Genomic DNA, 20,800 nt, shown 5'->3' on the forward strand with positions numbered 1-20,800 from the left:
CGCTTAACGCCGAGATCTGTTTCTGTGCCTCGTGTGGCGCCAAAGGCTATGGGGTGATATGATTGTTCACTTGAAGATATTCTTTCCCACAGACGATGGTGTTTTTCTGTGCCGGAGAGCCGAAATCCCATGGCTTCATCAATCTCGTGAACTCTCTAAAGCGGCAACGAAGACCTGAAAGGTTGACCAAAGAGGACTGGGCTGGTTAGTAAAAAGGCGTCGCGGCATCCAACCCGAGAAAGGACCGCCTGGTGTCAATGGCAGACGAAATAATGGCGCCATTCTGGATTCATGACCAGCCTCTCCTGTTTGAACCGATGCGCTTGAGACCCTTTTGAGGTTTGGTACGAGAACTCCCCAATCGAAGGCGGATGGGATCAGGGACGTTTCGTTGTTCGGAGATGGAGAATCGAGCAAAGACAAGTGGGAGACAACTTTGAAGACTGCAAAGACTCTGGGGACTTGGAGACATGGGCTAAATGGCCCCACAAAGGTCGCTTGTAGTCTCGTGATTGGCCAGAGGTTGTTCATTCGGTTCAGCCCGTGTTGCAGTCCCCGTTTCGGCCAGGATCCTGACACATTTGACAGGGGGCCTTGGGAGGTCTTAGCGTTTGTGCTTTTAGGGGCTCTCTCAAGGCCCAAGAAGTCATCAGGATACCTGAAAGACGTCTTGACAATCTTCACCATCCAGATTTAGATTCGTTCCATGATCACGGCATCCGCAGCGCGATCCGGTACGTACTGTGGTTATCTGATGTGGTTGTCGGCTTAATAGTCCAATGACCATGAGATCTCATCGTCATTGAATTACTGTTGTGCGGGCCCGATCCCGTGCAACCTCAGCCCAGGCTTCTAAGCGCCGAACTCTCAAACAAGCCTTTTTGTCACCTCAGTTCCAGGTTAAGGACTTCGAAGCATGGGCAACTGTTCAATATGGCCGCAGCGAATGTTTGCCCACTGCAACCAACGTAACCGCGGGGAGGGCCAGCCTGATGAGCCATGCTTATAAGGCCCCAATACCGGCAAATCGTACCCGTCCGGACATACCATCAACTTCTTGTAAGATATCCGATATCTTCTCGATGACTACGCCGCTCGGCCAATCTGGACCTCTACAGCTTCAATATCGTGGCCTGTGATTAGAGTCATTATTGAGCAATCATGACATATATGATGGCTACTTGGTCATTTACCTTGTTTTTGGACAGCCTGTTGGGCTTGTGAACCACATGTCGGGGAGATGACAAGTCTCACATTGCATCTGAGCAAGGCTGCAGTGATTCTGCCACGGCCATCAAGGTTAGTAGCGGGACAATTAGTCGCACGTCGCCCGATACCATACTCGTGCATGAAAGACGTCATTCACGGAAGAGCACAGGCCATGCATCAGAAACGGTAGAGGGAAAGACCAAATGCTATTGTACTGGAACCCCTTGGTATTGCAGACCTTTGTGAATAATGTGATGCGAGCAAAGAAACATGAGTGCCGGTACTCAATGGTTGCATCTTGTACCTGCTGATTCCGCCCTGCCCCTTGTCGTGACATCGAAAGACACCGATTACTGTGCCACACCCACGTCCTCCGCTGTTTCGAGCCGCTCGAATGGCATTTGCAATCTTCGCACTGAAGAGCTGAGAATTCCCTCTGAGCCTAGAGGGATATAGGACGCGAACCGGAACTACAAGACATGCGTGCTCCCATGATGAATATGTCGGTGCCCCTCCGAGAGAGGGGCCAAAATGTTGAAGAAACGATCCAGCGCTGCTTGTCGGCCATAAAATCCATCCCATTATCTACTCTAGATAGCATACTTCCGGGTCCACTCGCGAGCCGTCGCCTCATACCTGGCGCGGTCTGTCTTGTACACGTGCGCAATCTCGGGCACAAGCGGGTCGTCAGGGTTGGGGTCCGTCAACATCGAGCAGATGGAGAGCAGAACTGTAAATTTGTTAGCGGCCTATCGACCATGAGCGCTACAAGAGCATAGACAGGGAAACATACCCTTGGAAATCGTCAACGCCGGACTCCACTGATCCCTCAAGATATCGAGGCAGATGCTGCCGTTCGAGTTGATGTTGGGGTGATAGATCCTGGTGGTAAAGCTGACTTTGGGGGGCTTGAAAGGATAATCGGTAGGGAACTGAATGTTGAGGAAGAAAACGCCGCCGGTGTAAGGGGAGTCGGCAGGGCCCATAATGGTCGCTTGCCAGTGGAACTGTTCAATCGAGCACGTCAGTAATGCTGTCAACGAGCACGATGCCACGGTTCGACCCAGGGCAAAGGTCATGACGCGATGCCGGGGGTCGAGTCGTGCTTATCGAAAAGCGGGGTGGCTTATCCATACAAGATCTTCACCCTGAGGGCCAGCAGAGCAAGAGGAGGGCGGATCGCTGCGAACAACAACACGTTAGCATAAGATTCAACATCGTAATCAGGAACGCATCTTTGGCATCTGCGGGACCGGTCGAGACGGCGCGAGGTCCGGCAACGGAAACGGCGGCGGCGGCGTAAACCCCGCCAACTGCGGCCCCACTACTGAACGTTGCGCCGGAATGACGCTTTTGCGGTGTCGCGCGAGACGGCAAATGGGCTAGCGGGATTCTTGTTTACATACCGGCCGAGATCAGCGAGCTCCTTGTTAATGCGCTTCAACGCCATTGTGTGATATTAATTGTGTAAAAGGTGGGTGGTTGTTTAGTTGTCGTAAGTGCTGTTGTTGCGTTGACGACACGGAGGGTGGCTGCAAGATTTAAAAGGGTCAGGGTCAGCGTTTGCGGGCGGTGGAAGAGCAAAGAAGCGGAATGAATGGGCAGTGGGCAGTGAATCAGGCTGGGCTGGCTGCGGCGATAATAGGCACGTTGGTCGTGCAAACGGGAAAAAAGTCGATCACGAATGGCGGCGGCGAGAAGACCGGCGGCGGACTTACAAGATGGAAAGCAGAAAGCACTATATCGCTGAGTCACACCAGGGTATTGGGGTGGGTTTCGTCAACTGGTGAGAAGATGGTGACGGGATGCAAACTAGTTGATGTCGTCGAAGTTGCAGGAGAGTAGGATGGAATGGCGGAGGAGGAAATGGATCAGGATCAGGCGAACAAAGGTGGGTTCCCGTTCAGGTGCCAGCGGGCAGGAGCCTGAGGAAGCCAGTCCCCGGCCCAGTGAGGTTGTCCCACCAGTCCCAGTCTCTGGGCTACGGCGCGCTTTCGCTGCCCGCCGATGGCTCTGCCCTGCCCCGTGGCCGACCACTCAAGGCTCTTGCTGCAAGACCGCCTGCCGCTGTTGTCTGTTGGCGTAGGCGGCATGAGCGGCTGGCAATTCAGATGGCAGGGTGGACTGACGCCCATAAATCTGACCAATCAGTAAGCCCAAAAAGGACAGCGCCACTGGCTGATCTCGTCATCGTCAGTGCACCGCCACCGCACTGGCGAGCTCATTCCGAGACGAAAGACTCCCGCCGGCAACAGTTGCCGGCCGGTGAAGTTGAAAGCCAACGACGACCGGAAGGAACATCGTGAAAGGCATCGGGGAATGAAGCCTCAACTTCCATCTTATTCAAACATGACACTCGGTCAGCATTTCTTGTAAACGAACAATAGGAGAGTGAGCATCGTGTGGTTCGATTGGACAGAGGGAGAAATACTGACCAGGTGGAAATGCGTTGTTTGCGGTCAAAGATCACCTAGGAAGGCTGGGATGGAAGGAAGAGGAAACCGAAGTTATTATCTATACGCCTTCAACGTGGTTCCATTCAAACCAAACGGCCTACATCGAATTTTCGGATGATGGTCGATGAACCAGCTCCGGGTCGGTTCGGCTCGGGGCGTACCAAAGACGCACAATATAGTGCACTTTTTCGACTTCAGAAGGCCGGACATGGACAGGTTCCACTCCAAAAGTACGAATCGACAATGGTTATTATTTAATAGGAAAATCAAATCAGTTGAAAAGATAGGTGGGAGAGTGCAGATTTAGGAGGCGATTATGCATGTCTCTGGCTCATCTTTGTTGCATCTTGGAGGTCAAAATCGGACCTCCGTTGCTATGCACTCCTCGTCAAAACCTTAGACTTCACCAACAAAGGGCATATGTATTGGCTCTAGTGACCGACACCTTGGGTGGAAATACATAAAAGGGGCCATTTGATTGTGCTCAATCAGGATTTAGGGTGTACCGGTAGGTATCTCACAGTCGGCTGCATGCCGGGTGCCTTGGTCTTCTCATGCACTTCCACTTGCGGACCTTGAAAACTCAAAGAAATAAAACTGTTCCGCAGGTGGTGTTGCATAACTGCCCTTCTTTTTTTCCAGTGAAAGGTATAAATGACAGACTCCTCCCTCCTAATGCTTGGGCTGTACTGTTCCTCTCTCCCACCAGTTGTTCAACAGTGTCGGCTTTGTGTTCTTCACCACCAAATCAACCCTCTTCTCCTCCCTCCTCTTGAAGATGACGCCGGCATGGTTGGATATTGACAATAAAACCCCATCGGTATGATATCTCTTCCATGGTTATTAGTACAGCAACAGATTGAGGTTACTTACAACACAGAATCCGTTCGCCCACATGTCGAGGTTCACAGCATACCACAGGTACAATTCCTAATCACCCCAGTCGACACTTTTAAGAAGGCACCAAACATCAAAGACGCGGCGACATCATGTGGGACCTAGTTGGCAACACACAGCAGCAGAGTTACAAGACACAATAGGAACAAATCAACTCTTGATGAACGAACTCAACCAAAGTGTCAACAGCCGACCGACAAGAGACGCACACCGACTCAGATCACGACCATCACCACCTGTGACGATGACAACGACAATACAAAGGCCGACTGCATGAAAATAATTTTCTTCCTCACTTCACAAGGACGATGAAACACATCCCAACGACAGCAACGGAAAAGAAGGCGTATGTGTCGTCAAAGACGAGAGTATGATTCGAAAATTCGCGAAAGCCAAATCATCCGTGCAAAACATCAGCCCATCTTACCGAAGTGAGATCTCTGCAATGGAGAACTAAGTCCATCTAACAGACAGTCTTGCAAATCGACTTGGAGAACAAGAGAAAAGGAAAAAAAAGTTCAGAGGAGGGGGAGCAGAGATACCTTTTACCCATTTGGAAGCTGACCTGACAGACAAGACCCCATTTTTTGCAAAGGCAGTGCGCTGTCCGAGACAAGCAACAGTTGCCGAAATACGTTCGACCGGTCAATATAGCACCACCATTCCGGCTTACCTAGACGCCGAGGAAAGAGCGAACATTCGAGGGTGGGAAGGCGCGACATAATAAAGTGGAGATATACCGACGGAGCAGCAGACCGGCCGCCGCGGGGTTCCCAATAGCAGAACGTTCCTGCCAACTACGAGACCACAGCGACACATCACTAGGGATAAGACTGGCAGCTTCCCCCGCCCATGTACGTCGACAGCTTTCCGAGGACGGAACACATGTTCCCGGGGGCGCGGTTCGGATCTGAACTTGAGAGCGATGCAGATCGACAACAACTGCCAGAAAGAAAGAAACCCCACGGCACAGGCCCCTCGAGAACGAAAGAGCAGCCATTACTGAAGACGAAATCGAGTAACCATCATGAGCCAGCAACTCCACAACATCAATACCTCACATCCGGCAATCAGACCTTACAAAGTCCGGAATAGCGAAAACAAACGACCCACCATACACCCCTGAGCCAAATCAACTATGATACGTCGGCCATCAGACTTTTGTCGGTGGTGCGGAACGAAAAGAAAGCACCGCCCTGGAAGGTGAATATGGCGGATCGCTCTGTCGCCGCATCAATAGGGTGGAACCAGTGCCCCGGTGCGTCTTGGAAAAACTCCCTTCCGTGTACACGTCCATGGCACCCAACAAAACGGAGACACTCAAATGCTTCTACCACGGACTTTGGCGATGTGCGGAAAGAAAAGCACAAGACAGCATCAATAACCGGCAAGTCCAGTATGGATGGGAACTGCGAGGGGAACTGCGATGGCTTCACACAATGGAACTACACTTATTCTGATGAGCGGTTGGGCTGAGGAAGTTACACCACCGGGCAGAGGCATTGTCCTTGTCACGGCAATCGCGGGCGGATGGTGGGAAGAGTAACATGGTTCCATGTTGCGAACTTAAACATAAAAAGAATCCCTCCTTCCCTCGATTCCTCCTTTCGATAATCCAACTTCTTCCACCTCAGGCCCCTCAATCCTGCTAATCCGAACTACAGGTAACAACTACCACTACCTCTAGTAATTAATCGGAGGAGGATCTCTCGCAGCGGTCGCCCTTGTTGCGGCCTCCAGCCTCTTCCTCCTCTCCTCCACGTCCTTCTTCACCTCGCAGGTCTTGCATATCTTGTCGGCCCGCTTGCTGACCTCCCTGCTATCGGAAGTAATACAACCACAGCTGCCCCAAAATATCGCCTTTGTGCACTTCAGGCTGTCGGTGCTGGTCGAGACCACCTCGCTGCAGTCGCGACATTCGCACTTGGTTGTAAGTGTTCCGCACATTTTGTCTCTTTCTCTTCTGGAATCGATAGGTGTACTCAAGTTGGACTGTTATGCTTGATCGGTGGGTTGAAGAAAATCTTCTACCACCAAACAGGTAGAATTCATGGACCTTATATAGGTCTTGGAATCGCAGTTCGAGATTGGAAGCCGCTCGTATTGGATCATGACTGACCGTATGCGTAGTAGAGGTAAGGTTTCACGGCCGTCTAGAACGTCCCCATGTCCCGCCTAGAACGAAGTAGAACTTCCGAGGCCCGATGCTAATGACTGTCACAGTAATATCAAACACCATACGTTTGTGAAGGCATGATATGGGTGGGGGCCCCAACTGAGTAACTGACAGTCAAGCAAGATCTAGTATTTAGGCAAGCATGAGACGACATCAAAACACCACGGCCGGTGGGAAGCATGGTGCATCTCCATTCTGTTAATGAGCCGGCAATTCTACTGTTCTTTACCTTGCACTCAGCGCTCTTATGTCACATACTCACCTCACTCGGTGCTTCACACAAGTCAAGTCAACTCAAGTCAAGTCAACTCAAGTCAAGTCAACTCAAGTCCCAAATTGTTGGCTCACTGTTAAGCCCGCCGCCAATTGACTCGGTTTATCCAAATGCGAGTTTATTTGCTGGACTTAATCGGAGCTCATAGGATCTGGAAAAGAATCACGAAGGCAAGTCGTATCCCGAACGTGGTTTGCTACAAGCGAAGAAACAAGTTTGCAACGTAAGTGGTCACTTCAAATTTGAACGAATATCTGACTTACTCGCCTTCGATTTACTTTGTGTGAAGCACTCCAGCTGCCTGTATTCTCTTCAGATAAAGCAATCGAGCAGTTGTAGGTAAAAGCCGATATCGCCTGCGTCTAGGCCTCGACCCTTTCTCCATTTCCCATCAAGGGAAAGCCGAGTAATACGGGTGCTCTTCTTTTCGTCTTGCCTTTTGGTTGTCTGGCGTTGACATTGTAGTTCGCAACGTATAAGCACATAGAACATCACCAAAAAAGCGCGGGCATCTTTTCCCAACCTGTGTAAGACTTCCTGAGCTTAGTCTGACCCCTATCACCTCTTGGCTCAACGTTTGTCCGACCCAGGTTTGTTTTCATACCCCTTTTCCAGATGCACATGTACAACCCTAACCCAATGCAGCAAAAGTGCCTCGGGAAGCTTAAAAAGTGGGAATCGGAATGCTCGGCAAACGGTGGTTCAGGGTGGCCGTGACACCCGTAAAATGACGACCGGGTCCCAACTCCGATGAGGTCAGTGGCTCAGTGAGTCTCACAAACTCCTCACAGCGGGGGAGATAGCGGGAACAGCGGTGCATTTGATGCTACAACAACACCCAACAGTGGAAAACATTACCCCCGCCCTCGCGGGCGGAGATGCACCGAAGCCGGACTTCATGTCTTTATTTGGAAATCTGGAGAGTCAACTTTTATACATAAAGGCTGACGTAACACCTTGAAATACTTTGTGAAGTGACAAGCCCTTCCTTTTGATTGTTTGATACCCGTTGTTTTCATCAGTTCAATATGTCTCGCATTCTCGCCAGGAGATGCCCTCAAGGGCTTCTGCGTCAGGCCTTCTCGGCGCCGCGCACCAACGTCACCACCACTCCCTCCTCGGTCCGTGCCTTTGCCTCTGCCACCTCCAACGCTCCCTCCTTCAACTGGGAAGACCCTCTCAACTCCAAGTCTCTCTTCACTGAGGACGAGATTGCCATCGGCGAGACTGCCGAGCGTTACTGCCAGGAACAGCTTCTCCCCCGCGTGCTGCAGGCTTACCGCGATGAGCACTACGACCCCAAAATCCTCGAGGAAATGGGCGACTTGGGCCTGTTGGGCGCCACCATCGAGGGCTACGGTTGCGCCGGCGTTTCCTCCGTGGCCAGCGGTCTGATCACCCGCGCCGTCGAGCGTGTCGACAGCGGCTACCGCAGTGGCATGTCGGTGCAGTCCTCGCTCGTCATGGGCCCCATCAACGACTTCGGCACCGCCGAGCAAAAGGAGCGGTTCCTGCCCGGCATGGCCAAGGGCAAGATCATCGGTGCCTTCGGCCTGACCGAGCCCAACCACGGCTCCGATCCGGGTTCCATGGAGACCGTCGCCCGTCCTCACCCTACCAAGAAGGACGTCTACCTGCTCAGCGGCGCCAAGACCTGGATCACCAACTCGCCCATCGCCGACGTCCTGGTCGTCTGGGCCAAGCTGCAGGAGACGGGCAAGATCCGCGGTTTCCTGGTTGAGCGGTCCGCCTGTCCGCCTGGTACTCTCGAGACGCCCCAGATCAAGAATAAGACGGGTCTGCGCGCCTCCATTACGGGCATGATCCAGCTAGACAACTGCCCCGTGCCCAAGGAGAACATGTTCCCCGAAGTCGAGGGCCTCAAGGGGCCCTTCACGTGCCTCAATAGCGCCCGCTACGGCATCGCCTTCGGCATGATGGGCGCGCTCGAGGACTGCTTGAGCAGGGCGCGCACCTACGCCCTCGAGCGCAAGCAGTTCAAGGGTAATCCCTTGGCCAAGTACCAGCTTGTCCAGAAGAAGCTGGCCGAGGCCATCACCGATGTCGCCTACGGCACCCTGGCGGCTATCCAGGTCGGCCGCCTCAAGGACGAGGGCAAGGCTACCCCAGAGATGATCAGCATGATCAAGCGCCAGAACTGCGATCGTACGCTGTATCACGCCCGCACGCTGCAGGAGATCTTTGGCGGCAATGCGGTCTCGGATGAGTACCATATTGGAAGGGTGGTGGCCAATCTTTATGTCACGCAGACTTATGAGGGCCAGAGTGATATTCATAGTAAGTTTGACCCGACCTGAATAATGGTGAAAGGGTTGAAAAGGGTGAAGTGATGTGGAAGATGCTGACTGTTCCGATTTAGGTCTCATTCTGGGAAGGGCTATCACTGGTGTTCAGGCCTTTGTGTAAGACGATGGCATGTGAAAATATATGTTCTTCTTTCCATATGCAGAAGATGTTGTTTTCTGGGGACGACGTTTGGAGCGTATTGTCATACCATTATATGTACAATGATAGATCTGTTTGGGGTGTTTGAATCGATACCAACGAAGTTGATTGCTCGAGATAGGCTGTTTTTCCACTCATTGCTGTGCTCCTTTGACTAGTACCTCAAAGTGAGGATTTCCTTCCCTCCGTTCCTTTTCCTCACATTCATCGCAGAGTACCTCTAGCTCGCTCTAGGTGCCGATAGAGGTTAGTTCCATCCCAGAAAAAAAAATCGGAGTCATGCCTCGCCAACAAGGCAGGAGTGTCCTATACAAGTGATGTGAGATACCTCACGCGAGGACGAGTGACACCGACTACCCCAAAGAACATCATTAGCTTAGCAGAAAAGCCCATCTCATCAATCCATCCGTAACAAAAGAAATAGCTTCGTCTCCATAGTAGGGGGTGTTCCGCCAGGAACAATTCATCTTCTAATGGTATTGTAAGGCCGACTGTCCAGTGAGTGTCTATTTGCAAAACTCTCTGATACCTTGATAGGGATCGGAGCAAGGAAGGGCTTAGACACAAGCGGTACCGGCCCATTGTATCTGCCCTCTAATTGCTTAATTGTATTCTTTGAAGAGCCTGAAGTCGTTTGCCTCGCGATCAAACGACCAAGGTTCCAATCGCCCTTGGCTCAGCTTCTCTCGTCCAGCCTGCTTCCATCGCTCCTTCCCAACCAACCTACCCACTTTCCCTCCCACATTCCCACCTTCCTACACTTCCCTCACACCTTCCCACAACTCACTTCACTGCCCACTGCCCTCTCCACCGCACATCTCTTTATAACCCTACCTTCCTCCCCCTCCTTCCGCCACAAGACAAACCAATTACCCGACCACCAGTGGCACCATGGCGTAGCGGTATATCGTTCAGCCTGCTACCTGCCCAAACCTTTGAGGGGACCGAGGGATTCGCAAAGAGACAAGGAGTTCGAACCACACACTTGGTACTGAGCACTTGTTTTCCAAGCGATATTCTTCAACCTTTGGAACTCAGGTCCAAACCTCAACCTTTCCAGGTTAACATAATATTCCCTAAGGAAAATGCGATATTCTTCAAATCTCGTGACTTGTGGCTAAGGCTCTTGGTGGCAAAGCTCGAGGGAATGCTGGCAGGGAATTAAATAAATCTCCGGGGGTTAGAAATAACCTTCGTTATTTAAGTGGAGGATGTATCATTGATCGAACTGGGGGGAAGAATGGGGGTCGCATTTCCCGGTCGGGGATGACTGAGTTTGTCACTATTTTTTGGTTCCTTGAACTTTTTAATAGTAATATATACGTCGACTGGTAGAGGCATAGCACAAAGTGAACATCTACCTATCATCGTAGATATCAATCATACATTATACAGACCGTAGGTATACAAATGGGTGCAACATGCTGATGAGACTCCTTTACATAACAGAACATTGATCTATATCTGGGTTAATAGGACTAGAAGCACCTGCTGACTTGAACCTTAACCTTAAAGGCTGTGGATCTTTTCCCGACTTGTCAGCCTCAAACTCAAGGTTGTCCCAGTAAATGTACTGAAAGTACGCTCCCTCCAAGTTTGTGATGGCATCAGCCATAACCTCCAAGCACTCCGGATCTCGCTCAACCATAGTCAACAGAGTCAAGGTCACACGCTTGTGTTTCGCCGTCAGGCCGCGGTCCTGCTTGTACGCGCGCACCCAAAGCGGGTTCCCCTTCTTCTCCAGCTCCGCCTCGACTCTCTCAAAGATCATGTAGAACCACACGGTTACCCAGAGAAGGTTTAGGGCCGACAGTGGACGCTCGCCCGAGATGTCCGCCTTGAGGTCCTTCTTCGCAAACTCAAGCATGTCGGTGTCGGAAATGATGACCTGCCCGGCTCCCGCAGCCACACGCGCCCTATTCATGGAGCGCGGGTCGGCAAGGTTGAAGCAGGTGCAGTAGCTATCGTGCGAAGCGGCATCGGTAACCCGCTCGACGGGCCTCTCAAGCACCTTTTTCTGCTCGGCCCGGACCTTTTCGCTCAGGCTCGTCACCTCCAAGATTTGCGCCTCGCTCATGCCCTGGGCCTTGGCCTTCTTAGTAACTTCTGTTTCTTCGAGACGTTTCTTGCCCGTGACAGGATCAGTAGTGCTCTTTGTGTGGGCGAGGCGGAGCGCGCCCAGCACTGAGGGGAAAGCGACATCGGCATCGCGAATGCGGTCGATGTTCCAGCCCGCTTCGCGCAAGACGACCAGAAGGGACTTTTCCCGGAACGTGTTGTTGGCGCTGGGGTTCATGAGCCCATGGACATCTCCTGCCGAGGCAGCAGCCTTTCTCGCTGGTTGCCACTCCCTGGGGGGGCCACGGGGGGGGGGGGGGGGGGTTTCACCCACTTCTGTAACGCCTTGTGGTAGTTTGCAACAGGCGGCTCTCCGTCGGGGAAAAAGCAATCTGCGAAAAGCTGCTCCAGGACTCCCAATAGGCCGTTCGGCTCCTTGATATAGCCTTCCTGCACTAACATGTTGTGCAAGTGTAGCACCATCGTGGACTCGGGAATGTCATCCCAGATCAGCATTGCGGATACGTACGCCAGATCCAGCGCTTCCTCGAGTCCGACACCGCAGAGGAAGGGCGAGTAGTCCCACAGCCCGTTAGAATTAACGTGAGAGAAGCGGGAAGGAGGAATGGCCTCGAGACCATTCTTGTACTTGGATTCGCCGAGCCACCAGAGATAATCGAAGTGGAATTGCTCGAGAAGTTCGTAGTTAGCCCAATGGCGCTTCATGTCGCCATGCAATGCGCCATCTCTCTCAAAGAGCTGTTTGAGGACGTTGAACGCCTGAAGAACGCCTCGACCTTCACGCGTAAGCTTGCGATCCAAAAACATGTCGACATCCCGCCGAGGATGGAATCTATAGCTGGGTGGCGGTGCGATAACGACATGACCTCTGAGGGAATGATGTGTCCAGCCTCTGGTCACCGTCAGCGAATCGACGATGCATTGCAGTTGGAAGATGTGATGAGGAAGAATACGGTTTCGGATATCAGTGCCAGGCTTTTGCATGGCAAGAGATGTCACGAAACCAGCAAACTCGTTGAGCCCATACAGTCTCCGCCACTGATTCCATGGACCCTTTGGAGACCAGTCAACCTTCCCGTACTCGTGTTTCTCGCCGTCTAAAGTGTTGCGTTGAACCACAATGAACGAGAGGGCATTGACCAGGTCGTAGAGCCAGTTGATGGTGTATGAGCGACGCCACCTGATACGCTCTTCATCCGTAGCATGCCTCAGGTCAAACTTGGGATCCCAGTTCTTGATCTGTTCCAGCATCCGTTTAGTCGGCTTGCCCGTTCGCGTCTTCTGAAAATCGGTAACGAAATCAAGGAGATCACGGTAGGCATGAATCAAGAAAAGTTCCTTGATATCTAGGGCCTGGTCTTCCACACTCGGTGGCGTGCCTTTGCCTGGCTCGAAGTGCATAAGGGAGACCTGGAACATAGTTTGCGCCTTGTCTATATCCCCCCGGGTCATCGTGTTTATGACTGTCTCATAAGAGTCATGGCCCGGAAAATCGACAAAGATCTCGGCTGCAGAGCGCTGGATCATAGCGATGGCTATATTTGAAAGCGCACCTGCCAATGCACTGTTGAGCCCTTCATAAGCCACCTCGCGCCAGATGCCTTGCAGGTAGCTTCGGAGGGTCATGCATTGCTTGAGTAGATCGTAAACAGCCATGAGGTAATCCGTGACAATACCATCTTCATCTTGGATAATGCGGTAGCTCTCCAGGGGTACACCTTCGAGAGATTCTTCCTTGGGGGGCGCAGCCTTGGCCTTTGACCTCTTCTTGGCTTTGCCCTTTTTGCCCTTCTTGCCCTTGCCTGGCCTGGCTTGTTTCCATCGACGCGGGAGGTTCATGTCGATTTCCTGAGTTCCTTCCTGGTCAGAGGCCTCATCGGCTTCTGGAGACCCATGAATCTCAAGGGCACCGAATCTGTTGGCGAGCAAGCGATCGAGTTCTTCCTTGGCGTGTTCGGTGTCGGCCAGAAGGTCTGCCTCGTCGAAAGAGGAATCAGGCTTCCAATCTTGACCACCTAGAACATCAAACGACTCTTTCAAAGCATCGATGAAGCACTTGTGGGAAGCATTGCTCTTCTCGACATCCGGGTCGGGAGTTCTGGCAGTCATCTGCTGGAAGGCAGCATGGGCAGCTGTTCTCGCCTCAATGACGGATTGGAAGAGGGCGAGAATAGTCGAGGGAACACTGTTGATGTGCTTGGCGACGAACTTGGAAAGGGAAAACAGGCCTGCAACGGTGATCTCTGCCGAGGTGAGAGGCAGCATAGGAGCGCCATCCACTCCATCCAGAGGCCCATCGGACGCTGCTAGGGACTTGATGATGGAGTTGGATGTTTGCACCATCCAATAGATGAGGTAACTGGTGTCACGCTTGTACGCCAGGTACGAGTTGCGCGTGGGCGTCATGGTAGAGAGCTGCGATGACTGGTGGTGGATGGGAAAGAGGAGTGGGTTGAAAAGATGTAGTCCCTCTGAGATTGTAGAAGAAGGGACAAATGGTGTGGGCGTGGAGATTGCTGGGCTCTTTTCTTTTAGGAAACAGCAAAGTGAACTGAGCTGCAACAGGTCTGTCCGTGGTGGAATGTTGGATGCAGCTGGATGCGTATTCGTCTGTCGAATCTAGGCTGATCTGTTTGTCAACTCACATTCTGTGACGGTTTTCGCGAGGCTCTTTACTGACTCAAGATATCCAAGCGTATAGATAAATGAAATGATGCCAAAGATCAGTCTTAAGGAGAATCGAGATGTCGGGGTGTTTATGGCCTACCTATGTAGGTCGAGGCATTCGATACAATGTTTTGCCCCAACCACCCATGTGCAAGGTCAAATACTTCTTAAAAGTGCAAGGAAGGCGGAGTTCATACAAACACCCAGATCAGCAATCAGAGAAGGAGTGAAGACGAATGTGCGGGAGGAAAAAAAAAAAAAAAAGGAAAAAAAAAAGCTATTTTCAACAGTGTGACTTCCGCCTCTCATCAGCGCCTGCAAACAGGATCTGCTGGGTGCGAACACGGGCAAAATAAGGTAGGAAGGCCCGGCCGGGATGGGACAGAGGAGTAAGGGTCCGGACCGGAGTGGGGTTCACTTACGAAACCGCGCCGGGACATAGAGCTTGTACTCGTAAACACTTGATTCAACCTCCCTCCCTGACCCGATCTCTACCATTCCCGCTCGCGTGAGAATCTTCCCTAAACCAGGCACCACATCCACAATCACTCCGTCTTCTTTCCTGTGCCTCCTCAGAAGAATATCAATATTGAACATCTATGAGCCTCGCCTGCACATCCCTTGAGCCAGTGCTTCACCACTCGATGCCTCACAATGGATGACATTCCCTCCCCTGTTGTATCCGCCTCATGCTCCCCCGGGGGCTTGACATATGCGGAGGTCATCAGGATCCGGCGAAACCTAGATCGCAACACCGAGACCATGTACGACGACCTTCGCAAGAACGAGCTCGAAACTTGGGATCTCCCTAGTCCGTTACTGTCTCACCCTTATCTCAGGCCATTACCTCCATTGCCCTCAACTCTATCCCGGCGCGGCACAGTGTCCGAAAACGATTCTCCCGCTGACGCGCCATATGCGGTGGGCGGTTTAGCAAGCGTGGCAGCTGTTCAACTTTTACGATCCTGCCTGAGAAACACGCCCGAGTTTCACAAATCCCAAACACCCACCAGTCTCAACAACCCTGACATCGACCGCTACCTCATCCGGCAACATGAAGCCGCACAGTCCGATATGTCTGCACGACTCGCAACCTGTGTGTGGACATCCAGTACTACCCATCTGCAGACAACAGATACAATGGGGATTACGGTCTGGGGAACCAAGAGCACAGGAACCGACGGGGCTTTCAGCAGCCGTCCTGTCAGCAGCCGTCCTGAAAGCTCCGAGACGCAAGAAGATAGACCACCCATCCGTCGTATTTTAACGCCCTATCTCAGCTCGATATTACGTCGTGGTTCGACTCCCAATTCATCCAAATCGCCCAAGTCCCGAAGACGCACGCCATCTGACGCTTCTCATAGCAATGGTAGAGAGAGACGGGCAACATTTGCCTTCAACAGCGGCTAGCAGACGCAGGATGGCCTTGTCAAATGGAAAGAAGGTGTCCCTGGCCCGGAGAGTCCCGACAGCTCAAGATCTCCCGATGACAACCTCGGAGGACCGTCCTCACCGGGCCGGGCACAAAACAATGACAGTCGCAAACCGTCACTTGACATGTGCTCTTGCCCAGATCTGGGAAGGGAGGAAGACGAGGAAGACGAACGCCCAGACCTACCACGCAGGCGAACAGACGGACCCCAAGTTCCTTGCCCGCATCACCATTTCAGAAAGATATTTCAGCGCTCCCAGTCCGTTTGCCCAGGTGAACTACAGCTGGACATGCACAAGATCCGGAACCCGCGAAGCCGCCGCCGCTTGAACCGCGAAGATGTCGAGCCCTTCTCGGACACACGAACGGGTGCTGCGGGCCCACTCAACAACGTTCCAGCGCAAGAGTACTCCCCCAAGCTACTTGCCATCGCCGGCGTGATGATCGCCACGGGAGAGCTTGATCGACTCTCGCTGGGAAGCAATCACAGTCGCCGTGCCTCTCTGTCCCAAGCTTCACAGTTCAGTATCAACAGCAGCTCGCAAGACTCGGAAGGGAAAGAAGAGGAAGAGCTCGAGCTACCTCCCCTACCGCCGATCAAAACTGCCTTTGCCAGACGGAAGACACGCTCCATGTCCATGGTGGCGCCCCTTTCGAGCACACCTTATAGTTTTGCCATACAGGCGGGCAAAAGCGGGCTATCTTCTGCACCGACCAGACGGTCTTCAACCGGGAACCAGCTCCTGTTTGGGCCCAGAGGGTCCCCCATGGCCCCCGTGAACTCTCCCGCCCCACAACAGCCAGGGGTTGGCATGGGTGCAAGTGTTCGACCTGGTACAGGGACGCCTACAGCTCAAGGACCGTTTGGGTCATCATTTCGCTCGAGGCGGCTCGCCCCACGCCGCTTGTCAGAACTCTGGAACGCTTCGTGGGACAACAATGAAGATGACGACGATGATTCTAATTCCTCCGAAAGGCAATCGAACTCTCCCGGCCAATATGATTTGGACTCCCCCAGGTTTACCGGCGCTCGCGAAGACGACGCGAGTCCCGGCGGCGGAGGTAATGCGGAGACTCCACGGCTTTCATGGCCGCTTAACCTCGACCGCGTGGATAAGTCCCTCACAGAGCAAGGTGAATATTTTGGGGGAGTAAATGATGATGAGGATGAGGATATTAGTCCGTCACGAGACGACAGGAGAGGAAGCCCGGGATGGACGGGGACGGAGGAGACGGAGGAGACGGAGGAGAGGAGAAGAAGAAGAAGAAGAAGAAGAAGAAGCAGCAAACTCACTATCCGGAATACTGAAAACTCGACCAATGGAAACCCGAGCGCCGGAAACCCGACTGACGATGGGAACCCTTCGGATACGTCACCCTCTACCTGTGAATGCACACATTGTGAGTACGTTGGGTATTTTGCCAAGGTTGAGCAAGACGACGCGGCTGGCTGTAATGGGCAGGAGGTGGAATTGAATGACGATGAGGTTGGAGGTGGGGTGATGCAGCGGTCGGGGTCGACCCTGACGGTCATTCATACACCTACCAGACAATCGAGTCAGGAGGCGGAAGATGGATCGGAAGACAGCTAACGGTTGGTTAGTGAACTCTTGATGCGTGGCTGTCTTCTGAGAAAGCAGATTGTAAATTGAGAAGGGGACTGGAGACTGGCACCAGGATATTGGAGGCACGCACCTTCATAGTCTTTTGTAAACATCCATCCCTATACCAACAATCACTAATCCTGACCATCCTTCGTCATCGCTTCACTATACAGTCGTCCCACACAAATAACCATATCGGTGAAGAGATCCGGCTTAACCAAACGCTCCCTCTCTTGAATAACCAACAAAGTAAAATTGAACGCCTTATCCCATGCATATATACATACACCAACTAGCACACTATCTTTACACCGTCGTCCTTTTTTTTTTTTTCTTTCCAACCCCGTCTTCCCGAGTCTTTTTTCAAACAGTCGATAACGACTCGTGAACGGGCGAGATAGGGTCGAACTGCATCGGGGTGACTCGAGGAATCGAACAAATTTGGGATGGATCAGCATCGTTTACTGCTTGAACTCGGTGTTGACGTCCATCTTGACGGCGCCCTGAGCCTCGAGCTCCTTTAGGCGAGCCCTCTTCTGGATATCTTGGACGCGCCACTTCTTAAAGTATGTGACCTGTTGAAGAGGGGATAGAGTGTTAGCTGGGTGTGTTCTGGTTTAGGTGTTTGGACGCTGCTGTCTTGTCCGTCTGTCGTGAGTATGGCTGGTTGCCCCCATGTTGCTCCCGGTGGCTGTTGGGTGATGTCTTTTGGAGCCCTTCCTTTCTTCCTTTCTTTCGTTGCAGGTGTTGATGGGCTCTGCTTCCTTGCTTGATCGTCCCGGATATCTACCCCCGTACTCAAGACCTGCCATCTTGAGCTTGACCCCCTTCCTGTTCATCATTCTCCTCCTCTTCTCTTTCTCCCCCTCTTTCTCCCCCTCTTTCTCCCCCTTTTTCTCCCGTCTTGTCTTACCCTGCCCTCTCCAAACCTCCACCTTGAAAGTCGCAAGTTCCTCCAAAACCAGCCCAGACTTCCTCTTTAAAAGCAACGCAAAGCCAAAGTATGTAGTGTACTCACCCACTGAGCAGCGCAATCCTTTTCAAACTCGGCGCTCTCGGCCTTGCACGCCTTCGCGGCAGCCTTCTCGTCCTTGAGCGCGTCGATGATGTTGTTCCGGTCCAGGCACGCAAAGTAGCCGTCGCGCGCCATCCAGCACTTTTGGCGCTCGGAGCGCGTGGGCGCAACGGTGCCGGCGCGCACCTCGGCTGCGCGCTTGTCGGCTTCGGATTGTTCGAAGAGGCCTAGGACCATTTTTGTTGTTGTACGGGGGTGCTGGTTCTATTCGGTGGTTTCGTTTCGGGGGGGAAGCTTCAGAGAGAGCGGTGGACTCGGGATCGGAGCAGGGAAGTTGGAGTTGTTGGCTATGGTTGTGATGGTTGTTCGGAGGGAAACTTGGGAAGCTTAATTCCCGAGCCGAGAGCTGGGATGGAAGCTTATCGAGCTTGTCTTGTCCCGCTACTATCAGTCAGTGCCAAGCCAGGACGTCGTCAATTGCGGGAGCTTTGGGAATATCCGTCTCGCGGCAGGCAACCAGTACTGGTACGCACCTTTCAGTTTGCTGTGAAAACCCCCGGACTTTTAGGTAATTTTGGATTCCACCCCATTGATAACCCTGTAATCTTGCGGCGCCGCTGGGCGGACGCAGGGACCAGGGTCTGCCCCTGTCTGTTCCGTGGAATGAATGGAGCTGCGACACTGCGACACTGGGCTGTCAACTGCTGTGCTGTGACATGATGGCTTTCGTCTGTTGGTCGCAAACTTGGACTTTTACTTTACCTCTACCATTGTTTTCAGCCTTACCCGGCCAGACAGGCGAAGATATCGCGGACTTCTAGATCCTAGGAGGGAATCATTACGAGGAACGAAAAGGGATACACCACACTACGAAAGACTTGCGGCCTAACGAGGAAGCTCGAATCACCAACGAACCGACGCATCCCGTCCTTTACACCGAACGAGCACGCTCCAACTAAGCTCCCTTCAAACACCACCTTCGAACTAGACAACCCCCAAGTTCCAACTTTCGACGACCAATTTCTACCCGTGTATAAACACCACCGACGCCATAACTACCATACACCCCAGAACAATATCCTACGCAGCTTAAACCAACAACCACAATGCCCCGCCGCCGCCGTCCCCCGCGCTCCGGCGCCCTAACCGAGCTTCCGCCCCTCAAAATCCTCAGCCAGATTGCCGCGCTACAAGCAATCTACTACGCCGCCGCTTTCATTCTCATGTTCTTCACGGCCGCCGTAGCAGGGAACCCGTTCACACTGGATTTGGTGTTCGGCTGGGAGGCGGTAAGGGGGGATAACACGCAGGGGTGGTTGAATGGATTTATTTGGTGTTTGGTTGGCGGGTTGGTTTTGTAAGTGTGCTCTGTCTCCTACCTTTCGTCTGCTTTCCTCCCATCTTCCATCCTTTCCAACCGACCATCCGGACGATTTGCTAACATGGAACCAACACAGACCCCTCTCCCTAACAGCCATCGTCCAACGCTCCAAGCTCATCCTCGACTTCGCACTCACCACGCACTTCATCCACCTCGTCGTCGTAACCCTCTACACCACCCCCGAGTGGACCCTCCCGCGGCACACAGCCTGGTGGCTGACCATGGGCATTTCTTGCCTGGCTTCGTTTTTGCTCGGCTCGTGGGGGTGTAGGTATAGGGAGTTGCAGCCTATTGCTTTTGGTGGACATGGTAACAACGCCGCCAGCAACAACAATAATACGAACGGAAGAGATGGTGGAGGGCTAGGAGATGAAGAACAAGGTTTCATCACAGGTGGAAGAGGGGGGAGAACAAAGCGGGGATCGAGAGGTGATCTAGCAGGGGATTACGAGATGGCTACCATCGCTGGCCCCAGCGGCGGCGGCGGCGGCGCAAGTGGGAGTGGAAGTGGAAGCGGAAAGGGACACGCCCGATCACAAAGCACCGTTTCGCAAGCCGGCGGGTTAGGGGGCCCGGTGCATAAAGCCGACTAGAAGTCATGGTTATTCGAATCCGACTAGAAGTCCTGGTCATGGTCACCAATATCAACCCAAATAATCCTACAAGACTTCCTACAACCACTTATCCACCGCTTCTCCCTCCTCTGTTCCCGCTACCCCACCACATCGGCCATCGTCTTCACAATGATGTTTCTCTGGATGACAAGTGGAAGTGGAAGTGGTCATCATGATGTTTGGTGGTGGTGGTGGGGGGTGTTTCTTGTCTTTGTTGACATCTTTTATGTCGTCATCATCATATTCGCTGTCTTTCGTTGTCTTGGAATGAGAAGGGCACTGGCACGGTGACGACGGCAGCAAGGAGGCGGTTCGTTGTTGGATTTGGACTTGGACTTGGACTTGGACTTGGAAGAAGGAGGAGGAGGAGGACTAATAGGAAGGAATTACGATAATGCGCATGAACAAGGAGGGTGAAGAAGAAGAAGAAGAAGAAGAGGAGGAGGAGGAGGAGGAGGAGGAGGAGGAGGAGGAGGAGGTTACGCTGATATTGGCTGGTCGGCGGTATTGTTGGTCATCATATACATGCT

General features: G+C 52.7%; 7 protein-coding genes across 7 annotated transcripts; 4 read left to right on the forward strand and 3 right to left on the reverse strand.

Moving 5' to 3' along the window:
* Nucleotides 1-928: 928 nt before the first annotated feature.
* On the reverse strand, nucleotides 929-3,124 carry SMAC4_08740 (uncharacterized protein). Its single transcript, XM_003344442.2, has 5 exons — nucleotides 2,928-3,124; nucleotides 2,616-2,741; nucleotides 2,346-2,391; nucleotides 2,003-2,216; nucleotides 929-1,939 (listed from the first exon to the last, which is right to left on the reverse strand). The coding sequence occupies exons 2-5, from the start codon at nucleotides 2,657-2,659 to the stop codon at nucleotides 1,800-1,802; spliced, it is 444 nt and encodes a 147-aa protein (XP_003344490.1). The 5' UTR covers nucleotides 2,660-2,741; nucleotides 2,928-3,124; the 3' UTR covers nucleotides 929-1,799.
* Nucleotides 3,125-7,957: 4,833 nt separating this feature from the next.
* Nucleotides 7,958-9,592, forward strand: SMAC4_08739 (uncharacterized protein). The gene is made up of 2 exons (XM_003344441.2): nucleotides 7,958-9,310; nucleotides 9,393-9,592. The coding sequence occupies exons 1-2, from the start codon at nucleotides 8,041-8,043 to the stop codon at nucleotides 9,437-9,439; spliced, it is 1,317 nt and encodes a 438-aa protein (XP_003344489.1). The 5' UTR covers nucleotides 7,958-8,040; the 3' UTR covers nucleotides 9,440-9,592.
* Nucleotides 9,593-10,916: 1,324 nt separating this feature from the next.
* On the reverse strand, nucleotides 10,917-14,472 carry SMAC4_08738 (uncharacterized protein; the record flags this gene model as incomplete). The annotated part of the gene is made up of 2 exons (XM_003344440.2): nucleotides 11,997-14,472; nucleotides 10,917-11,829 (listed from the first exon to the last, which is right to left on the reverse strand). Exons 1-2 carry the CDS (start codon nucleotides 13,961-13,963, stop codon nucleotides 10,917-10,919), a joined length of 2,880 nt encoding a protein of 959 aa, XP_003344488.1. The 5' UTR covers nucleotides 13,964-14,472.
* A 406-nt stretch (nucleotides 14,473-14,878) lies between these two features.
* On the forward strand, nucleotides 14,879-15,634 carry SMAC4_08737 (uncharacterized protein; the record flags this gene model as incomplete). Its single annotated transcript, XM_003344439.2, has 1 exon — nucleotides 14,879-15,634. The coding sequence occupies one exon, from the start codon at nucleotides 14,879-14,881 to the stop codon at nucleotides 15,632-15,634; it is 756 nt and encodes a 251-aa protein (XP_003344487.2).
* Nucleotides 15,635-15,946: 312 nt separating this feature from the next.
* On the forward strand, nucleotides 15,947-17,489 carry SMAC4_08736 (uncharacterized protein; the record flags this gene model as incomplete). The annotated part of the gene is made up of 1 exon (XM_003344438.2): nucleotides 15,947-17,489. The coding sequence occupies one exon, from the start codon at nucleotides 15,947-15,949 to the stop codon at nucleotides 17,246-17,248; it is 1,302 nt and encodes a 433-aa protein (XP_003344486.1). The 3' UTR covers nucleotides 17,249-17,489.
* A 12-nt stretch (nucleotides 17,490-17,501) lies between these two features.
* SMAC4_08735 (uncharacterized protein) lies at nucleotides 17,502-18,638 on the reverse strand. The gene is made up of 2 exons (XM_003344437.2): nucleotides 18,279-18,638; nucleotides 17,502-17,835 (listed from the first exon to the last, which is right to left on the reverse strand). Exons 1-2 carry the CDS (start codon nucleotides 18,510-18,512, stop codon nucleotides 17,722-17,724), a joined length of 348 nt encoding a protein of 115 aa, XP_003344485.1. The 5' UTR covers nucleotides 18,513-18,638; the 3' UTR covers nucleotides 17,502-17,721.
* Nucleotides 18,639-19,003: 365 nt separating this feature from the next.
* SMAC4_08734 (uncharacterized protein) lies at nucleotides 19,004-20,709 on the forward strand. The gene is made up of 2 exons (XM_003344436.2): nucleotides 19,004-19,632; nucleotides 19,733-20,709. The coding sequence occupies exons 1-2, from the start codon at nucleotides 19,382-19,384 to the stop codon at nucleotides 20,247-20,249; spliced, it is 768 nt and encodes a 255-aa protein (XP_003344484.1). The 5' UTR covers nucleotides 19,004-19,381; the 3' UTR covers nucleotides 20,250-20,709.
* The last annotated feature ends 91 nt before the right edge of the window (nucleotides 20,710-20,800 follow it).

This window comes from Sordaria macrospora, chromosome 6 (assembly GCF_033870435.1).
Source record: "Sordaria macrospora chromosome 6, complete sequence".
NCBI classification, from domain to species: domain Eukaryota; kingdom Fungi; phylum Ascomycota; class Sordariomycetes; order Sordariales; family Sordariaceae; genus Sordaria; species Sordaria macrospora.

Coding starts and splice junctions, on each gene's coding strand:
- SMAC4_08740 (XM_003344442.2), bottom strand. CDS start 2,659: ATGGCGTTGAAGCGCATTAACAAGGAGCTCGCTGATCTCGGCCG. Junction 2,392..2,615: donor GAGCTCGCTGATCTCGGCCG/GTATGTAAACAA, acceptor TGTTGTTCGCAG/CGATCCGCCCTCCTCTTGCT. Junction 1,940..2,002: donor GGCGTTGACGATTTCCAAGG/GTATGTTTCCCT, acceptor ACAAATTTACAG/TTCTGCTCTCCATCTGCTCG.
- SMAC4_08739 (XM_003344441.2), top strand. CDS start 8,041: ATGTCTCGCATTCTCGCCAGGAGATGCCCTCAAGGGCTTCTGCGTCAG. Junction 9,311..9,392: donor GGGCCAGAGTGATATTCATA/GTAAGTTTGACC, acceptor GTTCCGATTTAG/GTCTCATTCTGGGAAGGGCT.
- SMAC4_08735 (XM_003344437.2), bottom strand. CDS start 18,512: ATGGTCCTAGGCCTCTTCGAACAATCCGAAGCCGACAAGCGCGCAGCC. Junction 17,836..18,278: donor AGGATTGCGCTGCTCAGTGG/GTGAGTACACTA, acceptor CCTCTTCAACAG/GTCACATACTTTAAGAAGTG.
- SMAC4_08734 (XM_003344436.2), top strand. CDS start 19,382: ATGCCCCGCCGCCGCCGTCCCCCGCGCTCCGGCGCCCTAACCGAGCTT. Junction 19,633..19,732: donor TTGGTTGGCGGGTTGGTTTT/GTAAGTGTGCTC, acceptor GAACCAACACAG/ACCCCTCTCCCTAACAGCCA.